Source organism: Notolepis coatsorum (assembly GCF_963971535.1).
Source record: "Notolepis coatsorum genome assembly, chromosome: 7".
Lineage (NCBI taxonomy): Eukaryota > Metazoa > Chordata > Actinopteri > Aulopiformes > Paralepididae > Notolepis > Notolepis coatsorum.
In genome coordinates this window covers 53,957,503-53,981,834 of record NC_140171.1, presented here as the reverse complement: position 1 = coordinate 53,981,834, position 24,332 = coordinate 53,957,503, and the positions used below count along the sequence as shown (strand labels likewise).

The 24,332-nt window shown below is 48.3% G+C and overlaps 2 protein-coding genes across 2 annotated transcripts in view; both read left to right on the top strand.

Moving 5' to 3' along the window:
- Nucleotides 1-14,112, top strand: part of LOC311231662 (phosphatidylinositol 3-kinase regulatory subunit gamma-like) — a gene marked incomplete at both ends in the record, with an annotated part of 61,294 nt that extends 47,182 nt beyond the window's left edge. Inside the window, one exon of the mRNA XM_084318290.1 lies at nucleotides 13,923-14,112. Within this exon, the coding sequence (XP_084174416.1) occupies nucleotides 13,923-14,112 (190 nt within the window). The remainder of the gene's footprint in view (nucleotides 1-13,922) is intronic.
- Nucleotides 14,113-18,995: 4,883 nt separating this feature from the next.
- ifi30b (IFI30 lysosomal thiol reductase b) overlaps nucleotides 18,996-24,332 on the top strand; it is a gene marked incomplete at both ends in the record, with an annotated part of 36,429 nt that continues 31,092 nt past the window's right edge. The window contains one exon of the mRNA XM_084318289.1: nucleotides 18,996-19,004. Coding sequence (XP_084174415.1) covers nucleotides 18,996-19,004 — 9 coding nt within the window. The remainder of the gene's footprint in view (nucleotides 19,005-24,332) is intronic.

Below are 24,332 nucleotides of genomic sequence, written 5' to 3'. Positions count from 1 at the left end.
ACACTCCCCTGACTAACAGTATAATGGGGCTCTATGGAGAAACCATGACACTCCCCTGACTAACAGTATAATGGAGCTCTATGGAGAAACCATGACACTCCCCTGACTAACAGTATAATGGAGCTCTATGGAGAAACCATGACACTCCCCTGACTAACAGTATAATGGAGCTCTATGGAGAAACCATGACACTCCCCTGACTAACAGTATAATGGAGCTCTATGGAGAAACCATGACACCCCCCTGACTAACAGTATAATGGAGCTCTATGGAGAAACCATGACACTCCCCTGACTAACAGTATAATGGAGCTCTATGGAGAAACCATGACACTCCCCTGACTAACAGTATAATGGAGCTCTATGGAGAAACCATGGCACTCCCCTGACTAACAGTATAATGGAGCTCTATGGCGAAACCATGACACTCCCCTGACTAACAGTATAATGGAGCTCTATGGAGAAACCATGACACTCCCCTGACTAACAGTATAATGGAGCTCTATGGAGAAACCATGGCACTCCCCTGACTAACAGTATAATGGAGCTCTATGGCGAAACCATGACTGTAACTGAGGGGTACAATTCCCTGACTGTATTGATAAGTATGGTATCATTAAACCACTACCGCTTTATGTACTTTAACTACTGGCCACACAGTACATGATATAGATATGATGAACACTTTCCCACCATGAAACCAAGTCCACACAAATGTATAAGTCGAATATTTAATATATAGCAAAGGGTATATACAACGTTCACGTAATGACATTTATGATTTGAATGCACTTGTAAGGCAAATGAGTATTCGTAGGCAAATCAACATTGAATGTCCAATCTCTGGTTACGCAGGAAGCAAGTATAGAACCTGGTTCTTTAGGGAACTATAGCGATGGTACTTAATGATTATAGCTGGATATACTAAAGGGGGGTCCTGCTTGTTGTAAGTCAGTAGGGGGGGGGGGGGTTAGGAGAGCCGCCGGCGATATCCCATCTGGCCAACGATTTCTTGGGAGAATTCAGAGTGCTGAACACGGTGCCCACAGAACCTTGGTCCACAGATGAATACAGTTGGGCCCTCTTGTAGACGGTAGCTGCCGGTCCACAACGAAGAGACGTGAGGCGACCTCACTCGGGGTAGAGCGCCGTCTCACCTGGACTCCTCTCGGGGGGTAGTTCCAACACTCACCAGTGTTGGCTGTTATCCATGGCATAAATCAAAGCACCCAAAGCAAGTAGATAATCCAAGCCGTGTAGGGCTCGCCGTCGTCCGGGTAAGGTAATCCAATGTGCAGGTCCACTCGTCCTAGCCCAGAACTCCTCGGATGAAAGCACCACACGTGGTCTGCCCAGCCTGGTTAAGACTCTAGATAACGCGAGGAAACGATGGGGGTACTACTCACTGTATAACTCCAACCGAACGATGCACCATACATAATAGACTATTATTAACTTAATAGAAATACGTCCCACTCGACGGTATAGTGCCAAACTATGACAATTCAACTATTAATCCACACGATGTCTCAATGCCATTCTGAGGCCAAGTTGACCATACTGCACCACACGTGTATCGTGGGTGAGGCTTAACGTCTTGCCACTAGGTTGGAGGGTAAAGAACTAAGGGCTAAGGGACTAAAAAAAGCGAAGTTCTACTTTACTTGCGCCATATATATATGCGCTGTGAACAAATAGTACCATTCGTATTTCGGTAGACGTATTCCTACGCGGAACCGGGGCTAGTAACGACATGTTCGTCGGCACGATTGAACTTGAACCAAGGGGCTTGGCTGCTGGCGCCAAGTTCTTGTCCAATGAGAGAATGAAACTATTATGGGCTGTTAGTAGACTAAAGGGATATTCAGTGTATATGTACAAGGAATATACAAGGGATATCAAACGATATACAAATACTATTAAATATATATCCATAAATAAATATATATATTCGGTTTAATCTGATCCTTCACAACAGCCGCCCCCTAATTAGTCCCACCTAATTAGCTAAGCAGAGACAGATTAACCGCACTGTCTACCACTCAAGGTCCGCTGTAAGGGTCAGTCAACTCACAAAGTCGTGGGGTCATGGTCGTCATCGATAGTGTCTGGGAGTCTTGGCAGTTCTATTAGCCTCGCCACGGGTCGTGTGTAAGTTCGCCCTTGGACGAGCACCTCAGCTGCTCGGACCTTGCCATCGGCACCGGTGATCACTTTGCTTACGCGGCCAGCCGGCCACATAGCTCTGGGTAGTGACTGGTCGATAATCATGACGACTGTTCCTTCTGTCAAATTGTCTCTCTCTTTTACCCACTTCTGGCGGGTCTGTAGAGACGGTAGGTAGTGGAGTAGAAAGCTGTTCCAAAACTTGTCAGCTAGTACTTGACTGTACCTCCACATTCTTCGGCCGTTCGCTTCTTCAGGCCTGTACATTGTCTGGGGTAGCGCAGGGTCCAGCCGCACCATCAATAGTGTGTTGGGGGTGACTGGGTCGACATCTGCTATATCACTGGAGACGTAGCCGAGGGGCTTGGAGTTCAATACTCCCTCGATCTCCGTGAGGACTGTCATTAGGACTTCTTCCGCTACAGTCTGGGCCCCAAGCACGGCGTACAGGGCTGTCTTTATAGAACGTACTTCTCGTTCCCAGGTTCCACCGAAGTGGGGTGCGTTCGGGGGATTAAACTGGAAGTCAATCTGGGATGGAGCGAGGTGGGTCTTAAGTTCTGGGCCCATAGCTTGGAAGCTCTCTCTCAGCTCTCTTTCTCCGCCTTTGAAGTTTGTCCCGTGATCAGACAACAATGTAGACGGTTTTCCTTTCCGTGATGTGAATCTTCGGAAGGCCATAAGGAATGAGTCTGTGCTCATGGTTGGAAGGAGTTCGATATGTATCGCTCTGGTGGTCATGCATTTGAATACAATACCCCACCGCTTCTCGGTTCCTCTTCCTTTCTTTATATACAACGGGCCAAAACAGTCCATGCCTGTGGAGTGGAATGGCTTGTCGCCGAGTCGGAGGCGACAGGGAGGTAGGTCAGCCATCCGGGGTATGCTGGGCTGCGCGCGCCACTTTCGGCAGTCTAGACAGGTTCACTGGAAGCGTCGCACTGCTTCTCTTCCTTGAAGTATCCAATAGCGACGTCTGATCTCCGCGAAGACTCTCTCTGCTCCTGCGTGGTGTACATCCTCGTCGTATTTCTTTATGATCAGCTCTGTGACCTTGTGTCGGCTGTTCAAGACTATCGGGTACTTAACGTCATCCGGTAGATTGGGGGCCCTCCGCAGACGACCACCCACTCTGATGAGATTATGGGCGTCGCTCTCGGGTGCCAGGTGGAGCAATCTGCTGTCTGATGGGACGGGCTTTCCTCCCTGTAGACAGTCTAGCTCGTCGGGGAAGTTCTGCTTCTTCGTAGTCAGCTGCTGAAATGTCGGCAGTGGGCTGAATCTCTGGGTGGTGCCACAGAAATGTCTTTAGTTGCGCACTCTGTAGGGTGAGGCAATCATCTATGTTGGGGTCTGTGGAGGCGACTGTGCTCAGTCCACAGAACATAGGTTTCTTGTTCTCAGCCTCCTCTTTACTCGCCTCCCGTGGGGTGGGCGTAGGCCACTCTCCTTCCGGGAGCTTGAGGAACTCTGGTCCGTCACTGTAGATGTTGTGACGGGTGAGGTCATCTAGGGACATTCCCCGGGTGATGACGTCAGCTGGGTTGTGTTTGGTGTCCACATACCGCCAGCTCGCTGTTTCTGTTAACTCTTGAATCTCGGTGACTCTGACTCCCACGAAGACTTTGTATCTGCATGAATCAGACTTGATCCATGTGAGTACTGTCGTGGAATCTGACCACAAGATTGTTCTGTGCACCGGAATGGTGAGTTCACGTTGGATTAACGTGGCTAGATGCGCTCCTGCTAGGGCTGCGCAGAGCTCTAGACGCGGGATAGATTGTTGCTTTCGTGGGGCTATTCTTGAGCGAGCCAGGATGAAAGCGGTGTGTATCTCTCCTCCCTTCTCTTGGGCACGCAAGTAGGCCACTGATCCATAGGCTACTTCGGAGGCGTCGCTGAAGACGTGTAGATCCATCTTGCATGTCTCTGGCCTCACTGTGGGTGGGAAGTAGCTGCGGCGTATATTGACGCCTGGGAGTGAGCGGAGTTCCGTCTCCCACTCTCTCCATGTGGAGGCAAGGGGTGCGGGTATTGGGTCGTCCCAGCCCTGGTCCTTGTCCCATAGTGCTCGTACAATCATCTTTGCCCTGGTGGTGTAAGGTAGAATACATCCCAACGGGTCATATTGTCTGGCGAGTGTTCTGTACACACTCCGTCTGGTGGTCGGTATCGCCGTCGACCTTCCCTGCTCCGTGGTCAGGGGTTTGTGTCTATAGTGGAGCGAGTCTGTTTTGAAGCGCCAGACTAATCCTAGTGTCATTTCTTGGGCTTCTCCTGGGATGGTCGCCATCCAGGTCTCGCTGCTGGCAGCCTTGTCCGCGGGGGAGAGGCTGCGCAATACGTGCGGGTCGCTGCTGGCCCACTGCCTGAGATCAAAGCCGCCTTTGATCAGAGAGGCGCGTAGCTTGAGTAGGAGAGCCTCGGCTTCTTCTTGAGTCGAAACGCTTTGTAAACAGTTGTCCACATAGAAACTGTTCTTCACACTGTGTCGGACCTCTTCATCTGCTGCTGGGTCCTCTGCGACGTGTTTCTGTAGTGCAAATGTAGCACAGCACGGGCTGCATGTAGTTCCGAAAGGGAGGACTTCCCATTGATAGATGGCGGGGTGCTCATCTCCGATCCTCTCTCTCCATAGGAACCGCAGCAGGGGCTTGTCCTCCTCCACTAGTCTCACCTGCAGGAACATCCCTTTGATATCCCCGCTGATAGCCACCTTGTCCTGGCGGAAGCGTAGTAGCACGCCTAGTAGAGAGGGGGCGAGTGTGAGGCCGGGCAAGAGCTCTTTATTCAGATTCTGGGATCCGATCTGGTAGCTGCAGTTAAACACAATGCGATCCTTGCCGTTGTGGTGGACCTTGTGGTGCGGCACGTACCATGATTCGGTCGTCTGATCGGCCTCTTTAATGTCAATCTTCATTACGTGTCTCGCTGTGATTAGCTTCTCAATCTCAGCGCGGTACACACTCTCTTGAGCGGGGTCTTTGGCTAGGCGCCGCTCTGTGTTCAATAGATACCGCTCCGTAGCTTCTTTCGTGGCGTGAAAGGTGGGCATTCCCTCTCGCCTCAGGAGTGGAGTTGCGTATCTCATCACTCCGCCGACTGTGACTCTCTTTGTCCCTTGCTCGAGGAGGTTTATGGCGTAAATGTCTTCTTTAGAACGAATGTCTTTCTTTTCGTTCTTAAAGGGCATTGTCTCTAGTGTCCATAGCCTCTCGACATGCTGCAGGAGAGTGGTGTCTTCTTCTGTCACTCTGGAGTGGAGGCAGCTAGTGGCTGCTGTTCGGTTGAGAGATTTAGCAAGGGGGCCTTGTAGTGTCCATCCTAGGCGGGTCTCGACTGCTGCAGGACAGCCTCTGGGTCCTGTATGGACCCGGTCTATCGGGACTATGAGGTCTGCATGGTCGGAGCCTATCAGCAGGGTCGGGGTGGCGCCGTCTATGAGCGGGATAGGTAGTTGACGCAGGTGTACATATTTATCCATCAGTTTGGCGATGGGGTAGGTGTACTGTGATAGTCCTATTTCTTGGCTGGTGAAAGCATTTGTAATCCTATACCGTCGCTCTGGCTGCCCGCTTGCTGCGATAGTGAAGGAGACATTCTCGCCTTTTATCGTCTTTAAATCTCTTCTTATTGTCCGAATTGTCATTTGGTTCTCGCTCCCCCGCTGTCCCAGCTGGGCCGCAGCGGACGCGAGCAGAAGGGTCTTCTCTGACCCGTCATCAAGGACGGCGTAAGTGTCCATGACTTTATCTTGGTAGCTCAATGTTACACGGACTACCTTTAAGAGCACTTGGGCGCCGCTGCTGCTGGCGGGGTCAATGTACATGACACTTGCCTTTGTGCTGCTCGATGGTGCAGGTGCAGGCTTTCTTCTGTTACTGTCGTGTAGGACATCTAGGTGGGCTCCGTCACACCGACTGCACCTCTTCTTTAGGCGGCACTCGGCTGCCATGTGACTGCGCGCACATCGGTAACAGCGCCTGTTGGACTTTATCCATTGACTCACTTCTTCTGCATTCATCTTCTTGAACAGGTCACATTGTGACAGCCAGTGTTCCTTCTCGCAGTACGGGCACACCATCTTCCACTTCTCTTTTCTCGAGGGGGTACTGTGGTTCTTACTGCTCGGTACTGATTCTGATTGGTGCATGACAGTCACCAATCTTCTTCCATCGTTTATTCTCCTAGGTCCCTCTCTGGAGCTTGGTGTGCTCCGCACGAACGTATCCAGTCGTAGGCTGCTGACTTCTCTCGCCAGGAAGTCGGCTAGATCGAGGAGGGATGGTTCGGGACCGTTAGGATCACGGTGGTCTCTCTGCCGCCTAAAGCGCTCTTGTCTGGCGGGTGGCAGCTTCTCTAAAATCCTCTCGACGTTAGAGTTGGCGTATAGCTCGTGCATACCCTTTTCTCGTTGCGCTCCCAGTTTTATAGACAGGTCGTCTAATGAGCGATTGTCTGTTGCTGGGGGTAGGCGGTCAATATGCCTTATCTCTTGGATTACGTAATCCCATATACGTCCATATCTCTGGTCCAGCGCTGCTAGAGCCGCGGTGTATGGGGTCGTAGAGGTGGCATAGGCTAGCGCTATATTGTGCGCTCGGGGTACTTTCAGGTGCTTCAGTAATATTGCATACTTGTGGCGTTCATCAGCGACATCCACCATCATTGTCTCTAGGCACATCCGGAGCTCCGTGTACTGTGCTCGATTCTCATAGGTGAAGTCTGGAAACGTCGGTGTACCAATGTATGACGCCGTGGATGGCTGATACATCGGCGAGCGTTGGGGGAGAGGCCTCCTAGGCGAGTCTCCTCTTGCGCCTCTCTGTGGGCTGGTACCGGCAGGGTACCATGGCCCGCTGGTCCAGGTGCTATTCCTCGGGGCTGGTCGTGCGTCATGCTCACCCGTGAATAGAGTCGGGGGTCTGTAGCGCAGCGCCGCGGGGGTATAGCCTGGGCTGTACTGGACCTCCTGGTCCGGTGGAGTACTGTGCTGTCGTCGGGCTTGGTTCTCCTCCTCTCCCTCTTCTTCTTCTATCAGGTCCTCTAGATCCTGTAGTCGTTTATTTAGCTTCTCCGCAGTGTATGCTGCTCCTTCCTTGTAGCTGGGTCTCGCTTGGACCGGTCGGGGAAGGGGGTCTGCGGGGGGTATAGGCTTGGTCTGTTGGTCAAGTTCAGGGTCGCTTGCTCGGTTAGGAGACGCTGCCCTTGACTGTTGTCTCGACGAGTTCCTTGAACCCCTGGCGGAGGGAGAGGGTGTTGCCTTGAGGATCAGCTGCTCCATTAGTTGCGCTTGTAGCTTGTCGCGCTCGGCTTGTAGTCTGTCGCGCTCGGTTTCGCGCTGGATGAGAGCGAGGTCGCGCTCTGCTTCTCTTTGGGCACCGGCAGCGGCACGCTGGGTGTCTGCTCGGTCTCTTGCCATATTCTCTTCCGTCTGAAGGCGTCTCATCTCCAGGCGTATGCGCTCTTCTTCGCTCCGTTGCTGTGTCTGGAGTCGATCGCGTTCACCCTGAAGTCGATCGCGTTCACCCTGGAGTCGATCGCGTTCGGTAGAGGCTGTCAGGCTGACGAGGAACGCCTGTGATAGCATCCTCTCCGCTTCGCTGGGGGAAGACGGTTGTAGAGGTGAGCCGCTCCTGGCGGTACTCGTTGGGGAGTCCTGGAGCTCTATTTCCTCGGCGCTCTCCTCCTCTTCTTCCGTGCAGAGTTCTCTCTCTGTAGGGTTGTCTTCCTCCCGGGGCTGGTCGGGGACTACTTCTTCGGTATTGGCGGGGGGTAAAGGCATGTCAGCTCCCTCCTGGTCCCCACCGTGAGCTTGGTCAGTTACATTAGAACCCACTAGGGCCTCTGTGGTCGGGGTAACCTGGTCGTTAAGGTCAGACATAATTTTACTTTCTACTTTTACCGCGTTTACCGTTTGTAGAAGGCTAGGTAGTTGACTGACAGCGTAATCCTCTAAGTACGGAGGTGGCTGTCGTCTGCGCCGCGGGCGTTCTACGTTAGGAGGACCGTTTCGTGGAGTGTTCATCATAGGCCATTTCAATATTAATAACACTATATTAATATTACACTAGTTACCATCCGGCTCGAAGGACCAATTGTAACTGAGGGGTACAATTCCCTGACTGTATTGATAAGTATGGTATCATTAAACCACTACCGCTTTATGTACTTTAACTACTGGCCACACAGTACATGATATAGATATGATGAACACTTTCCCACCATGAAACCAAGTCCACACAAATGTATAAGTCGAATATTTAATATATAGCAAAGGGTATATACAACGTTCACGTAATGACATTTATGATTTGAATGCACTTGTAAGGCAAATGAGTATTCGTAGGCAAATCAACATTGAATGTCCAATCTCTGGTTACGCAGGAAGCAAGTATACAACCTGGTTCTTTAGGGAACTATAGCGATGGTACTTAATGATTATAGCTGGATATACTAAAGGGGGGTCCTGCTGGTTGTAAGTCAGTAGGGGGGGGGGGGGGGGGTTAGGAGAGCCGCCGGCGATATCCCATCTGGCCAACAATTTCTTGGGAGAATTCAGAGTGCTGAACACGGTGCCCACAGAACCTTGGTCCACAGATGAATACAGTTGGGCCCTCTTGTAGACGGTAGCTGCCGGTCCACAACGAAGAGACGTGAGGCGACCTCACTCGGGGTAGAGCGCCGTCTCACCTGGACTCCTCTCGGGGGGTAGTTCCAACACTCACCAGTGTTGGCTGTTATCCATGGCATAAATCAAAGCACCCAAAGCAAGTAGATAATCCAAGCCGTGTAGGGCTCGCCGTCGTCCGGGTAAGGTAATCCAATGTGCAGGTCCACTCGTCCTAGCCCAGAACTCCTCGGATGAAAGCACCACACGTGTTCTGCCCAGCCTGGTTAAGACTCTAGATAACGCGAGGAAACGATGGGGGTACTACTCACTGTATAACTCCAACCGAACGATGCACCATACATAATAGACTATTATTAACTTAATAGAAATACGTCCCACTTGACGGTATAGTGCCAAACTATGACAATTCAACTATTAATCCACACGATGTCTCAATGCCATTCTGAGGCCAAGTTGACCATACTGCACCACACGTGTATCGTGGGTGAGGCTTAACGTCTTGCCACTAGGTTGGAGGGTAAAGAACTAAGGGCTAAGGGACTAAAAAAAGGGAAGTTCTACTTTACTTGCGCCATATATATATGCGCTGTGAACAAATAGTACCATTCGTATTTCGGTAGACGTATTCCTACGCGGAACCGGGGCTAGTAACGACATGTTCGTCGGCACGATTGAACTTGAACCAAGGGGCTTGGCTGCTGGCGCCAAGTTCTTGTCCAATGAGAGAATGAAACTATTATGGGCTGTTAGTAGACTAAAGGGATATTCAGTGTATATGTACAAGGAATATACAAGGGATATCAAACGATATACAAATACTATTAAATATATATCCATAAATAAATATATATATTCGGTTTAATCTGATCCTTCACAACAATGACACTCCTCTGACTAACAGTATAATGGAGCTCTATGGAGAAACCATGGCACTCCCCTGACTAACAGTATAATGGAGCTCTATGGATAAACCATGACACTCCCCTGACTAACAGTATAATGGAGCTCTATGGAGAAACCATGACACTCCCCTGACTAACAGTATAATGGAGCTCTATGGAGAAACCATGACACTCCCCTGACTAACAGTATAATGGAGATCTATGGAGAAACCATGACACTCCCCTGACTAACAGTATAATGGAGCTCTATGGAGAAACCATGACACTCCCCTGACTAACAGTATAATGGAGCTCTATGGAGAAACCATGACACTCCCCCGACACAGTGGACGCGACCCTGGTCAGACGCCTCTGGTTTTAGCTCCGCAACGATGTACTCACTTTTAGCTATTATGTTTGTTTTTTCTACTTTTTTATTTAAAGCAACACTGGCGGGTACGTCATACGACCGTCAGACACTTATGGACCTGAACCCCGGGCTCAAAGAGGAGTTTGGAGACACTTTTGACCTAGAATGGCCAGCAGAAATCAGACGGGAGAATGGCGGCAAGGAAAAGAACAAAGGCGACGGCAGGAGGAGACACAGAGGGAGACGTGGAGGTATCAGATTGAGACTAAAAAGAGCTGCTTACCGCCCAGCAATTCCATCCATCTTTCTGGCGAATGCCCGTTCGTTGGAGGGTAGGATGGATGACCTGAGAGCGAGGGTCCGGTTCCAACGGGAGATGAGAGACATCAACATTATGTGTCTCACTGAGACATGGCTCACGTCGACGACTCCGGACAAAAGCGTATCTCCCTCGGATGCCTTCACAGTCTTACCGCTTACCGCTGCCTCAGGAAAGACCATCGGCGGCGGAGTCTGCCTCATCACGAACAATTCCTGGGTTAATCCCGAGGGGGTGCAGGTTCCCTCAAACTCGTGTTCGCCGGACTTGGAACATCTTTCTATCCTGTGTCGTCCGTTTCACCTCCCGAGGGAGTTCACCGCTATATATGACTGCCGTGTATATCCCCCCACACGCGAATACGGGCAAAGCGCTGGGCGAACTACACGATCATCTCAACAGACACCAGATAAAACACCCAGACGCAGTGATGGTAGTGGCCGGCGATTTCAACCAGGCCAACCTGAAGAAAGTGATGCTGTCCTTTTTTCAGCACATCGCTTGCTCCACCAGAGGGAAAAACACACTCGACCACTGTTATTCCCCGTTCAAAGCCGGTTACAAGGCAGTAGCCGCTCCGCCATTAACGGGGTCCACAAGCTCGAGCGATCACGACTCCATCTTGCTATTTCCGGCATATCAACAGAGATCACGTGACGCCGTCGTGTCACGTGAGACAAAGAAGTGGACCGACGAATCAGAGGCCACGCTCCAGGACGTGCTTGCAGACACGGATTGGGATATGTTCAAAGGAAGCGCCAGTGACGTCAGTGAGCTAGCAGACACAGTGGTGAGTTACATCACAACAATAGCCGATGGTATTGTCCCCAGGAAAACGGTGCGGATTTTCCCAAACCAGAAACCGTGGGTGGATAGCACTATTAGAGCAGCTCTGAACTCTCGTACCACCGCCTACAACCTGGGTAGAGAGTCAGGAAACATGGAGGAGTATAAGGCTTCAGTCTATACTCTACGCAAGGCTGTCAAACTTGCTAAGAGGACATATGCTGATAAACTGGAGACACAAATGGCACAAAACGACACAAGAGGATTATGGCAGGGACTGAAGACAATAACTGACTATAAAGTCAGCGCCCCCTCAATGGGGAGCGACGACGCCTCCCTCGCGGACAAGCTCAACATCTTCTACGCTCGGTTTGATGTAGACAGTGGCGCTGCTGGCTCTCCGGCTAGTGACGTCACTGGCGCGCCGGCTGTTGTGGAGGGGGGGGGGCAACCGCGAGGGGGGGGGGACGCTCTCTCGTTGTCGGAACACAGTGTGAGAAGAGCATTTATGCAGGTGAACACCAGGAAGGCTGCTGGCCCAGATGGCATAACAGGACGTATACTCAAGACCTGTGCCAACCAGCTGGCCCCTGTGTTCACCGCCATATTTAATCAATCACTGGCGGAGTCAGTGGTCCCTGCCTGCTTCAAGATGTCTACCATCATCCGAAGAAACCCTCCCCAGCATGTCCAAATGACTACAGACCGGTGGCACTCACCTCTGTGGTCATGAAATGTTTCGAGAGGCTGGTCAAGGACCACATTTGTGCCTCCCTCCCCAGTGATATGGACCCTATGCAATTTGCATACAGGACAAACAGGTCCACCGACGACGCGGTCTCCCAGGTACTGCACAGCACCCTCTCACACCTTGACCGTCAGAAGGGGGGCTATGTGAGACTGTTGTTCATTGACTACAGCTCAGCGTTCAACACCATAGTCCCCACCAGACTGGTGGACAAGCTGATCGAGCTAGGTCTGAGCTCCGCCCTGAGCGCCTGGGTACTGGACTTTCTGAGCGAAAGACCCCAGGCGGTCAGGGTGGGGGGTCAGACCTCCAACACCATCACCCTGAGCATCGGGTCCCCCCAGGGCTGTGTTCTGAGCCCCCTGCTGTACTCACTCTACACACACGACTGTGTGGCCAAGTTCAGCTCCAACTCCATAGTGAAGTTCGCAGATGACACGGTGGTGGTGGGGCTGATCTCGGACAACGACGAGAAGGCCTACCGGGAGGAGGTTGAGGTACTGGAACGCTGGTGCCAGGACAACAGCCTGCTCCTGAACATTGGTAAAACCAAGGAGCTGATCGTGGATTATAGGAGAGGACAGCAGGAGACGCACACACCACTGATGATTAACGGGGCTACCGTGGACAGGGTGAGCAGCTTCAAGTACCTGGGGGTCCACATCTCAGAGGACCTGACATGGTCAACACACATAGACACAGCAGTAAAGAAGGCGAAACAGCGTCTCTACCACCTGAGACAGTTAAGGAAGTTCAGAGTATCGGGAAAGATACTCCAGTCCTTCTACTCAGGAGCTGTAGAGAGCATCCTGACCGGAAACATCACTGCCTGGTATGGAAACAGCACGGCACAGGACAAGAAGGCCCTACAGAGAGTGGTGCGCTCAGCCGAGCGTACCACGGGTATTGCACTACCCCCCCTGCAGGTTCTATACAACAAGAGGTGCAAATCCAGAGCCTGCAGGATAATGAAAGACCCTCACCACCCCAATAACAGCCTGTTTCAGCTGCTGAGGTCAGGCAGATGCCTGCGAACCCCAGCTACTAGGACAGAGCGGCTTAGGCTCAGCTTCTTCCCCCAGGCCATCAGAGCCATGAACAATGAACATTGAGTGCTCAGAACATTGAACTGTCCACACACAAGCACACATGAACACACACACGACACGCACACTGTGCACGCTCACACACGAGCAGCCACTTAACAATTTAACATGAGCGGGCACACACTCATGTCGCACACACGCACACTTATGGCCAAAGGAAAGGACACTTTAAATTAGAATAACAGGAACAGTGTATTGCACTACCAAAGCTAACTAGCATGTCCCATATGCTCTGTAAATAACTATGTACAGATACCGAGATGTCACTCCATGTTACCTGCTACCTGTTACTGCACAATGTTGTTTCCTTCTTTTGATTCTATTATATGTACCACTGTATTGCACATCGTTGCGGGCAAGACCACCCGCATTTCATTGTATACCTGTATGCCGTGACAATTAAAACTCTTGACTTGACTTGACTTGACTAACAGTATAATGGAGCTCTATGGAGAAACCATGACACTCCCCTGACTAACAGTATAATAGAGCTCTATGGAGAAACCATGACACCCCCCTGACTAACAGTATAATAGAGCTCTATGGAGAAACCATGACACTCCCCTGACTAACAGTTGTTTCAAACGAAAACGGATGGATGTAATCTTTGCCAAATCAGCACGGCTGTGAGTGTGAGTCTTTCACCTTTTACATATCTAGCTTTGGCATGGATCGATTGTTTAGATCGCTAGCATAACACATGCAAATATATTGTAGTCTGCCCCGTTTGTTCTGACCAGGATTACGTTCCTTTTGCCCCCTTGAGTCCGAGGTGGACAGCGGACCGGTCTATAGGAAGCACAACATGTGATATGTGAGATTTGGACGATCACACGTTTAGTGGCATGATGTTTTTGACTTCTAGATGACTGTAAAAGAATCTCATGGTTTCCTCCTGCTTTCTCCCATGTAGCGCGGAAGGAGATATCAAGCACTGCGTGATCTACAAGACATCCACCGGCTACGGCTTCGCTGAGCCCTACAACCTGTACTCCTCCCTGAGAGAGCTGGTCCTGCACTACAGACGCACATCCCTGGTCCAACACAACCAGCAGCTGGATGTAACCCTGGCCTGGCCCGCGCTCAGCCAGCAGCCCGGCTGAATGTAACCCTGGCCTGGCCCGCGCTCAGCCAGCAGCCCGGCTGAGAGCCCAGTCCGACACACACCACCCTTGGGTAGGGTTTTCCCAAAAGCACCTCAGCACTAAGGTCATGTACTGTATGGTAATGCCTGGTTCATACAGTGTGTCGGGCCTCTTCAGAGGGCCACACACAGGGGGTTGTGGAGCATCCATAGGCCGCAATGGTGAACATTTAATGTACTGTATGTGTGCAGACATAAGCGTTGGCCAGTGGTTGTCTATCAAAAGGTCAGTTATGTATGGATTCTTCACAACCGATGAGATAATATCTTGCACGTTTCGACGTGTTAACAGAACCAGCCAGGCGAACTGTGGCAGAGGTATAAACAAAGCTTTAGCTGCTGAGCTACTTTTGGGAAGGTGAGCCCACGAAGGGACCCTGCACTATTCGGCATAATGCTCGTGCTGAAGACACACACCTGCACTTTATCAAGACAACGACGCTACAACCAGCTTACAAACACACCTCGGCTATCAGAGCCCCTTCCCCCTCTGCTATCAGAGCCCCTTCCCCCTCTGCTATCAGAGCCCCTTCCCCCTCTCCATGACACACCTCTGCTATCAGAGCCCCTTCCCCCTCTCCATGACACACCTCTGCTATCAGAGCCCCTTCCCCCTCTCCATGACACACCTCTGCTATCAGAGCCCCTTCCCCCTCTCCATGACCCACCTCTGCTATCAGAGCCCCTTCCCCCTCTCCACAACACACCTCTGCTATCAGAGCCCCTTCCCCCTCTCCATGACCCACCTCTGCTATCAGAGCCCCTTCCCCCTCTCCACAACACACCTCTGCTATCAGAGCCCCTTCCCCCTCTCCATGACACACCTCTGCTATCAGAGCCCCTTCCCCCTCTGCTATCAGAGCCCCTTCCCCCTCTGCTATCAGAGCCCCTTCCCCCTCTCCACGACACACCTCTGCTATCAGAGCCCCTTCCCCCTCTCCATGACCCACCTCTGCTATCAGAGCCCCTTCCCCCTCTGCTATCAGAGCCCCTTCCCCCTCTGCTATCAGAGCCCCTTCCCCCTCTCCATGACCCACCTCTGCTATCAGAGCCCCTTCCCCCTCTGCTATCAGAGCCCCTTCCCCCTCTCCACGACACACCTCTGCTATCAGAGCCCCTTCCCCCTCTGCTATCAGAGCCCCTTCCCCCTCTCCACGACACACCTCTGCTATCAGAGCCCCTTCCCCCTCTGCTATCAGAGCCCCTTCCCCCTCTCCACGACACACACCTCTGCTATCAGAGCCCCTTCCCCCTCTCCACGACACACCTCTGCTATCAGAGCCCCTTCCCCCTCTCCATGACACACCTCTGCTATCAGAGCCCCTTCCCCCTCTCCACAACACACCTCGGCTATCAGAGCCCCTTCCCCCTCTCCACAACACACCTCTGCTATCAGAGCCCCTTCCCCCTCTCCACAACACACCTCTGCTATCAGAGCCCCTTCCCCCTCTCCATGACACACCTCTGCTATCAGAGCCCCTTCCCCCTCTCCATGACACACCTCTGCTATCAGAGCCCCTTCCCCCTCTCCATGACCCACCTCTGCTATCAGAGCCCCTTCCCCCTCTCCACAACACACCTCTGCTATCAGAGCCCCTTCCCCCTCTCCATGACCCACCTCTGCTATCAGAGCCCCTTCCCCCTCTCCACAACACACCTCTGCTATCAGAGCCCCTTCCCCCTCTCCATGACACACCTCTGCTATCAGAGCCCCTTCCCCCTCTGCTATCAGAGCCCCTTCCCCCTCTGCTATCAGAGCCCCTTCCCCCTCTCCACGACACACCTCTGCTATCAGAGCCCCTTCCCCCTCTCCATGACCCACCTCTGCTATCAGAGCCCCTTCCCCCTCTGCTATCAGAGCCCCTTCCCCCTCTCCATGACCCACCTCTGCTATCAGAGCCCCTTCCCCCTCTGCTATCAGAGCCCCTTCCCCCTCTCCACGACACACCTCTGCTATCAGAGCCCCTTCCCCCTCTGCTATCAGAGCCCCTTCCCCCTCTCCACGACACACCTCTGCTATCAGAGCCCCTTCCCCCTCTGCTATCAGAGCCCCTTCCCCCTCTCCACGACACACCTCTGCTATCAGAGCCCCTTCCCCCTCTCCACGACACACCTCTGCTATCAGAGCCCCTTCCCCCTCTCCATGACACACCTCTGCTATCAGAGCCCCTTCCCCCTCTCCACAACACACCTCGGCTATCAGAGCCCCTTCCCCCTCTCCACAACACACCTCTGCTATCAGAGCCCCTTCCCCCTCTCCACAACACACCTCTGCTATCAGAGCCCCTTCCCCCTCTCCATGACACACCTCTGCTATCAGAGCCCCTTCCCCCTCTCCACGACACACCTCTGCTATCAGAGCCCCCTCCCCCTCTCCATGACACACCTCTGCTATCAGAGCCCCTTCCCCCTCTCCATGACACACCTCTGCTATCAGAGCCCCTTCCCCCTCTCCACAACACACCTCTGCTATCAGAGCCCCTTCCCCCTCTCCACAACACACCTCTGCTATCAGAGCCCCTTCCCCCTCTCCACGACACAATTAATGTATGACATTCCTGCGATCTTGGGTATTTTAGTCTACATTTGTGATAAACAAGTCTCCCCCAAAGCCAGAAAAAAGAGAGCCAAGACTGTCGAGACTTAATCAAAAGAGAAGTTCTGGAGCTGCTCCACTAGAGGGCACTGTGACGGCACCTGAGATGAGTTTACAAGTATGTATGTATTTCTGTCTCTTCTACAGTAATAATTATTATCATTACAATGAAAAGACAAGAATGGCATAAATATACGACAGGGTTTTTCTCTCTGGTTCTTTGGTTTCTCTCTCTGGGAGTGAGTTGTTTACGTTGACAAACATAGACGGAACTGTCATAAGAATAACATTGTGTGAAATCGTTTTAGGGTGAACTCTTTGTTGTAATGTGTTTCTTCTTCATGTATGGGGTGAATAAGTTGTAAGGTAAGGTAAGTACATTTATTGTACAAGCCCTCTTTACTCTTATTTGTAGTGATAACAAGTCCTTGGACGTTGGGTAGAAAATGGTTGAAGTGCCTTTAATATGTATGGATTTCATTTAATGACCTTCCTCAAATATTTGTCTCTGTGGATCAGTGGCCATAACAGGACCATGAGAATATATGGCCTTGGGTGCAGTACAGCTAAGTGAACTGTTGGGTGCAGTACAGCTAAGTGAACTGTTGGAAGCAGTACAGCTACTGTAGTGAACTGTTGGATGCAGTACAGCTACTGTAGTGAACTGTTGGATGCAGTACAGCTACTGTAGTGAACTGTTGGATGCAGTACAGCTACTGTAGTGAACTGTTGGATGCAGTACAGCTACTGTAGTGAACTGTTGGATGCAGTACAGCTACTGTAGTGAACTGTTGGATGCAGTACAGCTACTGTAGTGAACTGTTGGATGCAGTACAGCTACTGTAGTGAACTGTTGGGTGCAGTACAGCTACTGTAGTGAACTGTTGGATGCAAGGCTAGTGTTGCCATTGCAGTTTATACCGGAACCAAGAACAGAACAATTATGTCATAGAGCCATAGCTGCCCAGTAATTGGTAATAATTTGTCTGGACTTTGGGCCCTCTCTCGGCTCAAAGTACAAGACAGAAGTAACCCCACACCCTGTGCGCACGCACACAGATACATGCACTGATGCACACACTATACTGATTCACTCCACTATCCCACATGTTACCCATGCTTGTAAGTGAAATTAAGTGTGATAGTGTTGAATTTTTACCTTTATTTTATTTTCACCGTGTTAATTATGCAATATCTATCGGCATTTAGTGTATTTTTTTCTGTCAGCGTGCCAGTAGCCAGTTTTCGAAGAGACACAACTTTATTTGGTCACTACCTACCGGAACCACACCTACAAAAGAATGCACTTCTGTTCCAGGTCACGGGTGTGACAACGTGTGCTGAATTCTTATGGAAACTTGAAATTGCCAACTTTGACAAACTGATTAGTACTATGCAGGGAGTTGGACAACTAGAGAGAAAGAAAAGTCTAATTGCCACTAGTTTTGCAGTGAAATAGAGAGTAGGTTTTGGAGTTTATTTTTTGCATGGTGTATTTATGTACAACTGTCATTTGAGAGGACTCAATGGATAGTAGGGTTAAAGCGTTGCAAGCAGTGTCCAGGAGATGTGACTCTGTGGATAGTAGGGTTAAAGCGTTGCATTTGCACGTATGTATCTTACTCGATGAGGAGATACTATTATATCTATTGTTATGTACATTCACCCTTTTGCGGAAGCAGGTGGATATTTTGTAGTACTAAAGTAGGACTTGATGATGAGTTGGGTATGTTAGATGACTCACATCACGTTTATTTGCAATAGCCCAATGTGTTGGTATGGGGATATGCAGTATCTGTTTTCTGTTTACCCTTTAAGATAATAGTATTTTGTCTCTAGAGACTAATTACTGTGTTGAAGACTGAACTAAAGTGACTATGACAATTGCAAGAGGTTTTTGAAAATCCAATGTATGTTTGTTGTTGTTTTTTGTGACGACAGCCTGTCCAATATATTGTCATACTGGAATGGACTGCATTTATATATTTGCAGATGACATGACATAATTAGGCTGAATATTTTTGGTGGACTAAGGCTGTATCAGACTGCAATCAATATTGTACAATCTGTTGTTTGCGTTTTACATTTTGTTTTGGTCTGAGTTGTGCAAATTAGCATTTTATCTGATCATCTTTGACAATCTGTCCATATGACATCGACTTTTAAGAGAGCTTGTTCAAATAATTTCTGTGTTTTTTGTTGTTTGACTATAGCCTGATCCTTTTATTTTAAATTTATTTGCCAGCATGGATATTGTGAGCTCTTTATTAAGCTTAAATTGTATTAGTTCAGCATAAATAGCCCAGAGCCATAATGGAACACTATTTAAAAAAAGGTTTATTGTAAATGTTTATGTGGTTAAGAATTCCAGTGATTTGTTTTTGATTTGTGTAGAAATTTATGTTTTTACTGTAACTTTTGTATTGGTGTTAACGTTTTTATTATACGATTGCTTATGCACTTTGAGAGACCCAAAATAAAATATATTGAACGGTTTGTTGGTCTTCCATTAGTGGGCTTCAATGGGCTTCTCTTTAGAAGGAACAACTGGTCGTCTTATCCAGCTGCAGGTGTGGCTTCAGCCACTGGACCGGTTTCGTGACACAGAAAATGTATTTATTTTACATTAAAATAGTTAGCAGTAGCTTGACATTGTCGTATATTCTAATCAATATCTAAGGTTATTTACAGTACAATGAGGTTGCTATCTGGAAAGGAAGAAAGATCATAATGGTAGAATGGTCTTCTCTACTGAGTAGAGAAATAAACTGTGCAGTCCAGACAATAGAGCTATAGTTCAACTCAACTGATTTATTTTGCCAAAGGGCTCAGAGTGAATTAGAAGGTTGTTGTTTACATACAAGGATTATTTCATAGTACATCAAACATGTTTGTACATAGGCTTAATAAGGTTTGCACATCAAACCTAGTATGTACATAAACAGTAGTCATGGTTATCAAATGAAATAGAGAATCTTACTGAGCATTACACATGAGTAAACCTGGTCGACAGATAAGGGATCTGTACATTACTCTAACCTAAACAACAATGGTTTTTCCCATGATTTATTCACATGCAAGACAACAGCATTCTTCTGGATGGGCGGTGGTAGAGACGCAGACCCTCGGGGGTCTGGCCTCCTCTCTCTAACCATACGTTCTCATTTATACTCTGGCCTCAGCCAATAATAGCAGTCTAATATTTTAAAGTGGTCCAATCAGGTTTGTGGTCCACCCCTGTCTTCCTCCTCGTGTGGGCTGGTCTGTGGCCCCAGGGGGGGGTCCTATGGCGGCCCCCTCCTTTTGGGCTGTGGCTCCTTGATGAGTTAACAGTTTTTAACACTAGAACCTTTTCTATATTTATGGTTTACAACAAGAGTGAACTGACACTCTATTAGCTTCATAACCAGATTGACATTCTACATGACATTTAAATCTAATAAGTCAGTTACCTTTTAAAATTATATGGTTTAATTAGTTTAAGTCTTAACATTCTGTAAGCACATTCTTCTTGTTATCTAGTTTGGGCTGGTCTGCTGTGGCCCCATTACCATTACCACAGTCCTCAGTCACACACGTGGGGGTTTGGTTCCTTTGTTCTAAAGAGTTGACCACATTTGCTAGTGTGGGGGTTTGAAATGACTGTCTCCTAAATACAGTTCAACAACAGCAGGGGTTTCATAGGGGCTCAAACAGTTCCTGTCAGTCATTATTCGTATTCATTACTCTTTGTACATATCATCAACTCTTCTTTCTTCTTGTTTTCTTCGTTTTTCCCCCACACTTCCCCTGACTATGGCCCCCTCCCGGGGAATCCAAATGACCCATTCATCCAGATCCCCAATTAACCTACTCTGCCCTCATGATCCAGTGTTTACCACCTACTATCATTGGGCTTTGTTCCTCTGGGCTCACAGCCAGAGGCCTACTTTTTCCTTTTAAACAAAAACTTTGAATATGCTGAAAACAATTAAAAATAGATTTAATCTAAAAATCACACATTTAACACCCAGTATTCTTAATCTACAGAAACGTTTGTTCCAACACCTTAGATGATCTGGTTGAGAGAAAACATACATTAGTATCACAATTTTCACTTTACATTCATATTTTCTGAAATAATATTTTCTTGCAAATATTTCTTAAAATAGTACAATCACATTTGCATAATTCATCAATTGCGCTTCTCATCTATCCTCCCCCCTTATGACCATCCCTGGTCATACAACCTAACCACCTCATCTCCACAGCTCCACGGGCAGGGAAAGGCAGACAAACAACCAAGGCGAATTTTATTTATTTTTTTTACACTACTTCCTAGCGTCTAACTCCCTAATCTATGTGTATGACATTCCTCATCCCTGCATAGTCTTAATCTATCCGCCCTTTGTTTGTGCGTCCTACCAAATCAATTGTGCACAAAACAAAGACCATCAGTAGCCTCCGTTCAGTAACTGTCCTGTTTCCCACAGCCCAATTTCACAATTCCCAGAGGATCTTGCTTACACGTATCCTGCTCAGCCCTCAGACCGGCTCCGCCCCCCTCCTTTGTGCCTAGCAGCTAACAGCTGTAGCCATGTGTCAGGCCAGGTTACACGACTCAGGTCTAGTCATCATTTTTGTCCCATGACCACCTGTCCCAGACGGTTCTCATTAGCCTGGACTTTATTCCAAACCTGCGTACCACATCTGTTCACAAAAGTTCAACCTGGCCCCCCTTCAGGGGTTCTGTAGAGGCGGGGGCAAATGTATACAAGAATCCCCTCCCCCCTTTTCGGTAATAACCACTATTGGACTGAAAAGAACCAGGAAACAACTGAAGTTTTACGTTACCGTGCCGTATTCTAATGTAATGTATTCATGTGTCCCGGGCCCTGGATTGTCTCTGCATCCCCCCACCCACTGAGCTGTGAGGAAACAAAAGCACAATGCAAATTTTGATTACACAACAATTTAACAATTTGTAAGAGAAGCCATTTTGACAAATCCACACAAAATGTGCAATGCACTACTTAGCTCTTTCAGACATCCTGTTCCGATGCTTCACAGCCTCTGCCCTCATGGCACTCTCCCCTCTCACCCAGATCATGAAAAGATAGTTGAATACAAAAAAAGAAATCAAACAAAGCCATACATCTCAATAAACACACACCAATCAGTTGTGGCATCCCCACTTGTGAAATATCCATGCATATTTAAAAACGTTAAACGGAATAAAAATAACAAACATAAAACCCATCCACTCAGCTCTCTTAGAAAGAAAAGAAATCTAAAAATGTAAATTCAATACATCATCCATACGTATACTGAGTTCTCAAGCAGTGACTTTAACTTCTAAGACATTCAAAAGAAATAAAATCAAATGAAAGAAATTAAATCAAAATTACCACACCCTCTTTAAAATAAGAAACAAAATAAACTTTGTCATTCAAACAAATGATATGAAACAAAATAAACTCTTTCATTCAAACAAATGATATGAAACAAAATAAACTCTTTCATTCAAACAAATGATACCAAATGATAAGCGATAATAATTCCAGTTTTTTTTTTTATAAACCAAGTGTTTTGATATCCTTCTTATTCTGTTAGACAAGCCAACATTCCTACTATATATTCAACAAATACTAAATGTGGTCTGCTGGTCCTCACAGCTGGTATTTGATCCTGACACAAGATCTAACATCCTGTCTATTGTTAGGCCTTCACCAGATAACAGAAACGTGTTACGACCTGCCGGTTTTCTGGCCACAGTCCTACTACATATTACCTAATGCTTTGATTATTTACGACCTGCTATCAACAGCCTCAATCACTCACTGAAATCAAAAGACACAGACAAAAACCAGACCACACTCAAATCATCCACAGATTACTAGGTAAACACTCAAAGACAAAATTATTCACGCTTGTTTCACTCATGCAAACAAAATGTCATTCCACGCAACGCACAACAAAACACAACACATTAATCATCATTCAATTTTACAAACAATTTGTTAGTTGTTCTTCCTCCTCCCTTTCCTCAACTCTCCTGCTCTCAACTTCAGGCCAATACAGTCTACACTTCACTCCTGCTCCTCTTCCCTCACTTCAAAGATGGACTGGAATCCAGCTTTAATTCAGACCTATCCATGCCTTCCAGTGCACAGACAGACCCAAATATTCCCATACCAAAACAGTTATCATTCATAAGTCATAACCCCAAATGAATGCCTACTTTTTGATTTTATCCTCACTCTTACTCCAACTGTTTCCTGTATTAGCCGCCAACTGTCTCACCCTCCTGTCACCCTCTATGTCCAGCATGCTCACGTCTTGTGTCCCTGTTGTAAAAATACCTCTACTGTTATTTTTCACCAACTGCCCTCTGCAATCTTCACCTCTGACCCCTACTCTTTATCTGGCTGTTTAACTGTAACCATCTAACAACAGGTTTTACCATCCCCCGTGGCTGTGACTTAAATAGCTACTATAAACACCAGTTGCATACCATAAACAACAGGTTTTACCCAAATTGCTATTTATAAAACAACAGATGGACCCCATCCCCCTTTTGCATAAACCCCCCTTGGCATAAAGGCCCTATCTACTCCCTCCGTGAATATAGGCCCCCTGTAAACCATCAAAAGGGTTAATCACACATTTCATCTCCCAGAGGCAAGCCGCCTCTCAGGGTAGAATTAACCTTACATTCCTACAGCCCCCGGGGAAGACTAACCCTCCCCCATAGCCGAATTAACATACAGTTGCCTGTTATTCTAGTCACAGACAGTATCATTTATTCTAAGCACAGAGAAACTATGGAATGAAAGCAATCCCACAGTTATAAAAACATACATCCAATTATTGTAAACAGTGTCATTTAATCATTAAAAAAACATAAATCAAGTCCCCCGCCACTAAATTATCCTCCTTTATGACTGGGCTTGTTCAAACTTCAATGTAACATCAGCCTATGTAAATCAACAGTGCATTAAAGATTTAACAATCTAAACAAGCATAAACACAACATCACTTATCTATACTAAAACATCTTTCAAAACAATTGCACAACCTAAACAGATTTAAAAATGACAATTTAACACAACATTATTTAATGTACAAACACAAGCAGTTCATCAAGGCCACTCGTTTAACACTTTAATCGCTGATGGCGTGTTTAGACGTCATTCCTAGCCATGCTCATTCTGCCGAAGACGCCGTAACTCGTCTTTGATGTCAATATTTCAAAAATCTGTGATCGAAATCATATTTCTCCTCCGGGGTCCTGAGATATACTGCTGATCTCCACTCAACTCTCTAGCGGTTCAAGAGCGCCATCTGGTGGCCGATCGGCAGATCGCCAACAGGAAGTGACTCGTCAAACAGGAAGTGCTCATCCATAAATCGTCCGGGCACTCGCGATCATTAGCAGGACTCTATCTCAACACACTGGATAATCAATCGCTCGCCCTAACTCAATAAACAACGTTATTTGGACGTATATAGTATTATACAACCTGGAAATGGTTCATCAGGATCAACATCCCATAATCGAAAACTATCTACTCCACGCTGATCGTCCAACGGCGCGAGGAAGA